General features: G+C 47.6%; 2 protein-coding genes across 2 annotated transcripts; both read left to right on the top strand.

Annotated features, from left to right (window-relative positions):
• Positions 1–362: 362 nt before the first annotated feature.
• On the top strand, positions 363–2,967 carry ETH_00005940 (serine/threonine protein phosphatase, putative; the record flags this gene model as incomplete). Its single annotated transcript, XM_013379561.1, has 7 exons — positions 363–425; positions 678–744; positions 1,156–1,267; positions 1,641–1,738; positions 1,934–2,022; positions 2,597–2,715; positions 2,892–2,967. Coding segments are annotated over 7 exons (624 nt in total), but the record flags the coding sequence as incomplete, so codon positions are not given.
• Positions 2,968–5,388: 2,421 nt separating this feature from the next.
• ETH_00005935 (ribosomal protein S18 domain containing protein, putative) lies at positions 5,389–8,130 on the top strand (the record flags this gene model as incomplete). The annotated part of the gene is made up of 6 exons (XM_013379560.1): positions 5,389–5,745; positions 5,872–5,966; positions 6,198–6,315; positions 6,533–6,641; positions 6,983–7,170; positions 8,101–8,130. 6 exons carry the CDS (start codon positions 5,389–5,391, stop codon positions 8,128–8,130), a joined length of 897 nt encoding a protein of 298 aa, XP_013235014.1.
• Between the last annotated feature and the right edge of the window lie 1,150 nt (positions 8,131–9,280).

Here is a 9,280-nt window from a genome sequence, read left to right as displayed (position 1 = left end):
TTAGGGTTTGGGGTTTGTTGCGCAGCCTGCCCGTCGGTCAACTTTCTTTTTCTCGGCGATTACGTTGACAGAGGATTTAACTCTTTAGAATGTGTAACCCTCGTGTTTTTGCTCAAGGTAAATCAGGGTTTAGGGTTTAGGGTTTAGGGTTTAGGGGTTGGGCATAGAGGGCGTGCGTTCACACTGTGAGTCTTGCACGGTTTAGGGTTTAGGGTTTAGGGTTTAGGGCTTAGGGTTTAGGGTTTAGGGTTGAGCGTTTGCGGTTCAGGCTGTAGCAGCTCCCGTCTGAACGACGCCGCCCTGCTGCGGCATTAGGGTTTAGGGTTTAGGGTTTAGGGTTTAGAGTTTAGATGTGCGTGCAGGTCCGTTATCGCCACCGCATAACCATCATAAGAGGCAACCACGAGAGCCGCCAAATAACTCAGGTTTGTTTTCTAGGGTTTAGGGTTTAGGCTTTAGGGTTTGGGCTTTTTAGGGTTTAGGGTTTAGAGTTTCGGGCCGATTTTTTCGCTTTTTTTCCCGATTTTTTTCTCTGGCATCTGCACAAACAAAAAAAAGACTATTTACAATTAATTAATTCAATTTAGTTAATTAAATTAAATTAATTGATTTAATTTAATTTAATTTAATTAATCAATTAAATTAAATTAATTAAATTATTTATTTTTTATTTTCAGGTCTACGGCTTCTTCGATGAGTGCATTCGCAAATACGGCAACGCCAACGTTTGGAACCACATCACGGGTTTGTTTATTTATTTTATTTATTTTATTTTATTTATTTTTTAATTCTTTTTAAATTCTTTTTAAATTCTTTCTTAATTCTTTTTGAATTCTTTTTTATTTCTCTTTTATTTCTTTTTTATTTCCTTTTTATCGTCTTTCTTTTGTCTTCTTTTTGGCGTTTTTATTATTGCTTTTGGATTCATTCTAATCTTTTTTTGTTTTTTTATTTTCCTGTTTGTTTCTTTTTTATTTCTTTTTTGTTTTTTATTTCCTTTTTATTTCTTTTATTTCTTTTATTTTTTTAATTTTCTTTCTTATTTCTTCTTGTCTTCCTGCCCTTGAGAGTGTCTGACTTCGCACTTCCAAAAGCTCCGCTGCAGTCGCCAGGGTTTAGGGTTTAGGGTTTAGGGTTTAGGGTTTTGTTTCGCAGGGGTTTTCGACTACTTGCCTCTAAGCGCTTTAATAGAAGGACAAATTTTTTGTCCCCACGCTGGGCTGTCTCCTCAGCTGGACTCTCTTGACTCTGTGCGGGCTCTGCAGCGGTAGGGTTTAGGGTTTAGGGTTTAGGGTTTAGGGATAGGGGTTTAGGGTTTAGGGTTTAGGGTTTGGGGTTTGGGGTTGAAGGCTGGGGTTTGCGGCTTGGGGTTTTGGGGGTGGGCGTATGGTTGGGGCGTGAAGGGTTCGGTCGCGAGCAGCCAGGCTAGGGTTCAGGGTTTAGGGTTTAGGGTTTAGGGTTTAGGGTTTAGCGCTTTGCTTGGCTGTAGCTGCCCCGCGTCGCCCGCTGAAACCCTAAACCCTGAAGCCCAAACCCTCGTGCCTCCCCCCAACTGTCAGAGCTCAGGGCCTAGGGTTCGGGGTTAAGGGTTTAGGGCCTAGGGTTTAGGGTTTAGGGTTTAGGGTTTAGGGTTTGCACAGGCTGCAAGAAGTGCCCCACGAGGGCCCCATGTGCGACTTGCTGTGGTCGGACCCGGAAGACCAACTCGAGGGCTGGGGAGTATCGCCACGAGGAGCCGGTGAGTTTGCTGCTGCTGCTGCTGCTGCTGCTGCTGCTGCTGTTGCTGCTGCTGCTGCTGAGGCTGCGCGGTTAGTGTTGGCTGCGGCTGCTGCTGCTGCTGGTGCGGCTTTTCGTGGCAGCTGAGCAGCAGGCCGCCGGAATAAAGTTTGCTGCTGCTGCTGCTGCTGCTGCTGCTGCTGCTGCTGCTGCTCAGGGTTTACGTTTGGGCGGGACATATCGGAGAGGTTTTTGCATGCAAATGGCCTCAAGTGTATAGCGAGGGCTCACCAGCTCGTGATGGAGGTGCCAAACCCTAAACCCTAAACCCTAAACCCTAGCCACCGCTGGTGTCTTTGTTTGCAATTAATTTGCTTGTTCTTCCTTGACCAATTTTATTTTTTGGAGGTTTTATGTCTTTATATTTTGTTTGTTTCGTTATTTGTTTATTTTCATTTATTTATTATTTATTTATTATCTATTATTTTTTTATTTTGTTTTCTATTGTCTACATTTTGTTGCACTTTTTGTATTACTTAATTGGGCATTATTTGAATAAATAAAATTTAATTAAAATTATTGCCATTAGTTTTAATTTATTTTTATTAATTGCTGCCTTTTGGATCTTAATTTAAAAATAACTATCAAATATTTTAATAATTAATAATAAATAAATAATAAATAGACAAAAAGCATTAGTAAAGATTTGCTGATCGACATTTCTTTCGACTGTTCTGCTGCTGCTGCTCTGCTGCTGCTGCATTCCTGCTGCTGCTGCTGCATTCCTGCTGCTGCTTCTGCCTTGCTGCTTCTGCTGCTGCCTTGCTGCTGCTGCTGCCTCGCTGCTTCTGCTGCTGCTGCTGCTCTGCTGCTGCTGCAGGGCTACCAGTGGAGCCAAGGCCACAACGTGTTGACTCTTTTCTCCGCGCCCAACTACTGCTACCGCTGCGGCAACAAAGCGGCCATTCTGCAGATCGACGAAGGCATGAACTACTCCTTGTCCGTAAACCCTAAACCCTAAACCCTAAACCCTAATTCCTGAGCCCCGCCAGGCCGCGCTGGACAGGGAGCTCGGGCTTGGCGCGGGAAACGAGCTGGAGAGGCCGCACTCAGTCACCGTGGTCGAGGGTTTAGGGTTTAGGGTTTAGGGTTTAGGGTTTGGGGTTTGTGCGCAGCATCCAGTTTGACCCTTCTCCCGAGCAACTGGAAGGCGCTGAACAGCTGCGGGGGACCCCCGATTATTTCCTTTGACTAGCTAGCTACCTAGCCAGCTAGCTAGCTAGCTAGCTTGTTAGCTAGGCATCGAACCAACAATTAAAGGATTCAAATTTCTTATTTCTGCTGCTGGCTGCTTTTGCTGCAGCCGAAGCAACCGCTAGCAGATCTGAATAAAGCTGATGAACTTATGCAAAGAAAAGCTTCAAATGCATTTGAAATAAATTACATTTAAAGGCACAATTGCCTTTTAAAAATAATAAATGACGCACTTCAGGCACGAGGCTCGCAAGTGTAATTATTTGCAAATGCGGCAAAGGCGGTGTATGTACACTCGAGCCTTGGTCCATTTTGCGGGCTTTCCAAACAATCTTTGAGTCAAAAAGGTTTAAATTATATTTTTACTTTCAATTATATTCATTTTGGTGTCTTATTCTCTTCAAAACGCACAAAAATATCGCAGTTTTTTCTTTTGCAAATAGCGCGCAAAAAGTCAACGCTTGGTGTACGTACACTGCGAGCGCATGCAGCACTTCGACACATTAAGTCTACTTTGCAAATTTATTTTAATTTAAATTCAAAATTATATTTATATTTACTTTTATTTATTTTGATATTTATATTTATATTAATATTTATATTTATTTGTACATTTAAATTGCCGGATGACCTAGAAAAAGCCAAATCCTCGCATATGAATTAATAAAATTAATTAATCAATTAATTTAATCAATTAGTTGAATTATTTTTGATTTATTTATTTTCCGATTTGTCCGGCGCTGCTGATGTGAGAAACGCATGCAAGAGGTGTACATACACCGCATTTGGCCGCAGCAAAAATCCATTATTTCGAAAAGTCGAAGATGAACAATTATAACTTTTAAATAAAAATCCAAAAAGAAATAAAAACTAAATGATCAAATAAACAATAAGAACTTTTGCAAAATGAAATAAAACTAAATGATCTTCACTCATCCCATTTGTTGAGAAAACCGCCCACGTGTACGTACACCTCAAACAAAGAAGGGCCTTTAAATTGGAGTTTTTTAATTTTCAAACTTTCCAAATTCGAAAATTAAAAAAAAAATTCGAACAAGTCCATTTGCTGCTTTTTTCCAATTATAGTTTTGCCTCTTTTGCTGTCCAGAGAGCCACTGCGGCCACACGGGCTCACACGGCTAGCTAGCTAGCTAGCTAGCCAGCTAGCTAGATAGCTAGCTAGCCTCTTAGCTGGCTAGCTGGATAGATGACTAGCTAGCTAGCTAGCTAGCTAGCTAGCCTCTCAGCTAGCTAGTTGGATAGATGGGTGGCTAGCTAGCTAGCTAGCTAGGCAGATGGGGAGCCAGATAGCTAGATAGCTAGCCAGATAGCTAGCTAGATAGCTAGCTAGCTAGCAAGCTAGGCAGCTGGATAGCTGGCTAGCTAGCTGGATGGATATAAACTAGCCAACTAGCTAGCTATCCCGTCAGCTAGCTAGCTAGCTAGCTAGCTAGCTAGCTAGCTAGCTAGCGTGGGAGAGTCCGGCGTGTCTGCTAAGGGCTGCTGCCTACGCCCAACTTCCAAACCCTAAACCCTAAACCCTAAACCCTAAACCCTGGAAGAGGTCAGAAAATCCATCGCATGCAAAACAGCCACTGTCTTTCTGAGGGTTTGACGTGTATGTATGCCGCAGACAACACCCAACTCCCAAACTCTAAACCCTAAACCCTAAACCCTAAACCCTAAATCGTAAGGGCTCTTATATGCTCCTCCAAACCCTAATTAATCCAGCATGCTCAAGCTGAGCGGCAGAGTCGGGTGTTTTGTGTCAAGCCCTAAACCCTAAACCCTAAACCCTAAACCCTAGACCCTAGGAGATGGATGGAGAAGGCAGCCACCGAGTTGTGCTGTAAGCACACTCCGCGTAAACCCTAAACCCTAAACTCTGAACCCTAAAAGGCAGTGGAATGTTGCTGCTGCGTGGGTTTAGGGTTTGGAGTTTAGGGTTTAGAGTTCAGTGAATAGGGTGTAGGGTTTAGGGTTTAGGGTTTAGCGTTTAGGGTTTAGGGTTTAGGGTAGCCCTTGGTATTTGTAATGCTGCAACACACTAGTTACAAATATTAGGATTAACTCTATATCCCAAATGCTAAACCCTAAACCCTAAACCCTAAACCCTAGTTTGTGCATGCACACCAGCCCCAAGGGCGTGGCTGCTAAGGTTTGTAAACCCTCAAGGGTTTTAGCCGAATTATAATTTCTCATTAGGTTTTGAGGTTTAGGGTCTAGATATGGGTGTTTTCAACCCTAAACTCCGAACTCTAAACCCTAAATCCTAAACCCTAAACCCTCGTACGGCGTTTCGAGCTCCCGCGTGCCGCTACACTGTAAACTCTGGAGGCTAGACTAAAGTCTAAGCCCTAAACCCTAAACCCTAAACCCTAAACTCTAAACCCTAGATTTTGACCACGGGGGTTGTCAATGGCAGCCCGGGTTCCCATCGGCTGCTGCTGCAGCAGACTGCAGCACTGGAGCAGCAGCAAGCTTCAAACCCTTGCTGCTGCTGCTGCTGCTACGGCCCAGCAGCAGCAGCAGCTGCAGCAGCAGCCGCGTCAATTGCAGCAGCAATTACAGCAGCAGCAACAGCATCAGCTGCAGCAGCAGCAGCAGCAGCAGAGGAGGCACTTCTCTCGCTTTACGTCTGGAGGGATGGGCCGCGCTGCTAGGGTTTCGCAAACCCTAAACCCTAAACCCTCGTCGCAAGCCGCAAACCCTAAACCCTCGACGGAGTCACCAGCCCTGCAGCAGCCGCCTTCTGGCCGCATGAGCCGGACTCGGGTGGGCGTGGCCAAACCCTAAACCCTAAACCCTAAACCCTAAACCTTGGCGCGTGGCGTTTCTGCGGGCGTGGCCGTGGCGGCGAGGGCCTAGGGTTTAGGGTTTAGGGTTTAGGGTTTGCTGCAGGCTGCCGGTACCGGCATTGACGCCTTCTGGGACCCAACGGCGAAGGTCGAGGGTTTGGAGTCGCAAGTGGCAGCAGACTTTGAAGAGTTCACACAGTAAACCCTAAACCCTAAACCCTAAACCCTAGCCCCGCTCTCGCAAACCCTAAACCCTCAGGGGCCCACCGCAGCAGCAAAACCTAAAATTGCAGCGGAGGCACTGAGAGTTTAACAGCTCCCCCAGAATACCCGCTGCCGCTGCCACTGCCGCTGCTGTTCCTGCTGCTGCTGCTGTTGCTGCTGCTGCTGCTGCTGCTGCTGCTGCTGCTGCTGCTGCTGCTGCTGCAGGCTAGTGGGGGCAGCAGAGGCCCGCAGGCAGCGGCTGCTGCTGCGGCAGTCTCTTCGAAGGGCCCAAAAGCTGCACGACCCTTTGAGCAGCGAACACGCGCAGTACTTTGGCCAGATCGTAAACCCTAAACCCTAAACCCTAAACGCCAAACCCTCGGCAAGCGGACGCGCGCAGCCCTAAACCCTAAACCCTAGTTCCGAGACCCTGCAGACGCCCGGGAGGATTTGGTTCGCAGCCAGGAAACTCAAAGGGAGTCTCTGTTGTCCCTCAGGGTTTAGGGCCAAGGGTTTAGGGCTTAGGGTTTAGGGTTTAGGGTTTAGGGTTTGTGGTTTAGGAGTCGGAGGCACCCCCTTTGCCGCTGGACCGGCCAGAGCGTTTTTGGGACCCCAAAGAAAACCTCCGCAGAGCTTTGAAGAACAAGAACTTGCCCATTACCTGGAAAGGTGACCCTAAACCCTAAACCCTAAACCCTAAACCCTAAACCCTAAACCCTAGAGACTAGGCGGTAGCTCAGAGCGGGGAGGACTGGACTGGCGCGGCCAGAGTGGCGATAGCGCAGCAGATTTGTGGGAGGCTGCGTCTTTGCGCTGATGTCTAGAGTTTAGGGTTTAGGGTTTAGGGCTTAGGGTTTAGGGTTTGGGGTTTAGGGGTTGGGGTGGGCCCTGCGGGTAGCAGATTGCGTATAGGGTGCGGCTGGGGGAGAAGGGTTTAGGGTTTAGGGCCTAGGGTTTAGAGTGTAGGGTTTAGGGTTTAGGGTTTAGGGTTTAGGGTTTGGGGTTTTCAGACGTGCACTTGCTGGGCCACTTCATCAGCAGCACGGGTTTGCTGCTGCCGCGGCGGCTCACTTTTGCTTCTCGACTGCAGCAGCGGTTTATTTACAAAGCAGCAGCAGCAGCAAGAAGAATGGGCCTTTTTCCTTACGACCGCCGCCCCAAAAGCAGCAGCAGCATGCCTGTCATGGACCCCCTGCAGGTCCTGCTGCTGCTGCTGCTGCTGCTGTTGCTGCTGCTGTTTTGGTGCTGCTGCTGCTGCTGTTTTGGTGGTGGTGGTGGTGCTGCTGCTGCTGCTGTCTTGCTGCTGCTGCTGCTGTCTTGCTACTGCTGCTGCTGTTTTGCTATTTGTGTTGCTGCTGCCGCTGCCTGGTTGCTGCCGTGCTGCTTCCGCTGGCTTGCTGCTGTTGCTGCTGCTTTGGTGCTGCTGCTGTCTTGCTGTTGCTGCTGCTGTTGCTGCTGTCTTGCTACTGTCGTTGCTGCTGCTGTCTTGTTACTGCTGTTGCTGTCTTGCTAATGCTGCTGCTGTCTCGGTACTGCTGATGCCTTGCTGCTGCTGCTGCCTTGTTGCTGCTGCTGCGCTGCTGCTGCTGCTGCTGCCGCGCTGCTGCGGAAACCCTAAACCCTAAAAGGTGGCGTTTGAGGTGTACAGACACCTGCAGCGGCTCGAACGAACGGCAGCGCTCTTCTTAAACTGAATAAATTAATTAATTTAATTAATTAAGTAAATTAGTTAATTAAATTAATTAACTTAATTTATTTATTTTTATTTTATTTTTATTTATTATTCAGTTTTTAGCTGATGAATTGACTCACCGCGTGGCGACAAAGAGAGACTTGAGGGCCGAGGCCATCTTGAGGGTTATGATGGACAAGTACCCCAGGCTGGACTACTACAGGCAAGCCCTAAACCCTAAACCCTAAACCCTAAACCCTAAACCCGAAGCCCGTGATGGCTTGGGTTGCGCTGTGGGTGCGGCTTGAGTGGAGGGTTTCGGGGTTGGGGTTTCGGGACTGGGGTTTGCAAGCTGTAGAGCGCCGGAAACTAGCTGCAAACCCTAAACCCTAAACCCTAAACGCTAAGCCCTAGTTGTAAACCCTAAACCCTCGTTTTGCTGCTGCTGCTCCTCAGGTTCCTCCAGCTGCAGGCCCAGCTGACTAAAGAGCGAGAGGCTGGAGGCTCTGCAGAGACTTCCTCTTTTGCTGCTCTGGTGCGGCAGCACCGTGTAAACCCTAAACCCCAAACCCTAATTTAGGGTTTTCTGGGGGCCTTGCTGCCCCCCGCCTCTCAGCGGATCCGTTTTCTTAATTTCAAATTTACATTTATTTAGTTTCCACCTTTTTACTTTTTTTTTCATTTAAATCTGCAAACAAATATCTCCTAGCCGCACCCTTTTTACACCCCGTGGCGTATAGGCAGCTATTTGGGGTGTATAGGCAGCAATTTGAGGTGTATAGGCAGCTGTTTGAGGTGTATAGACAGCTTTTTGAGGTGTATAGGCAGCTACTCGAGGTGTATAGGCAGCTACTTGAGGTGTACAGGCAACTATTTGAGGTGTATAGGCAGCTATTTGAGGTGTATAGGCAGCTACTTGAGGTGTATAGGCAGCTATTTGAGGTGTATAGGCAGCTACTTGAGGTGTATAGGCAGCTGTTTGAGGTGTATAGACAGCTTTTTGAGGTGTATAGGCAGCTACTTGAGGTGTATAGGCAGCTACTTGAGGTGTACAGGCAACTATTTGAGGTGTATAGGCAGCTATTTGAGGTGTATAGGCAGCTACTTGAGGTGTATAGGCAGCTACTTGAGGTGTATAGGCAGCTACTTGAGGTGTATAGGCAGCTAATTGAGGTGTATTGGCGGCTATTTGAGGTGTATAGGCAGCTAATTGGGGTGTATACGCAGCTTTTTAAGGTGTATCTACAAGAGTCTGGAGTTTTTTTTTTGAAGAGAATCTGTCAAAAGAAATTCTTTGTATTCTCGGCTAGCTGGTTTCCGTTTGCGGCAGATGGCGCTTCAAATTCGCAGCTAGCTAGCCGAGTGGCTAGCTAGCTGCAGCAGCTGGCTAGCTGCTGCAGCTGGCTAGCCGCTGCAGCAGCTGGCTAGCTGCAGCTAGCCACAGCAGGCCCTGCCGACTTGCTGCTAGCGCCTCAGCTGTCTACAGCTGGGCGCCGCTAGCTGCTGCTGGCTGTCTGCAGCTACTAGCTGCAGCTAGCTAGCTGCAGCTAGTAGCTGCAGCTAGCTGCAGCTAGCTGCAGCTAGTTCGAGTCCACTGCAGCTAGCTGCTGCTGGCTTGAGCTCGCTAGCTGGAGCC

Source organism: Eimeria tenella, genomic scaffold, assembly GCF_000499545.2.
Source record: "Eimeria tenella Houghton genomic scaffold, Eth_scaff355, whole genome shotgun sequence".
Lineage (NCBI taxonomy): Eukaryota > Apicomplexa > Conoidasida > Eucoccidiorida > Eimeriidae > Eimeria > Eimeria tenella.
This window is presented reverse-complemented; position numbering and strand designations above follow the sequence as displayed.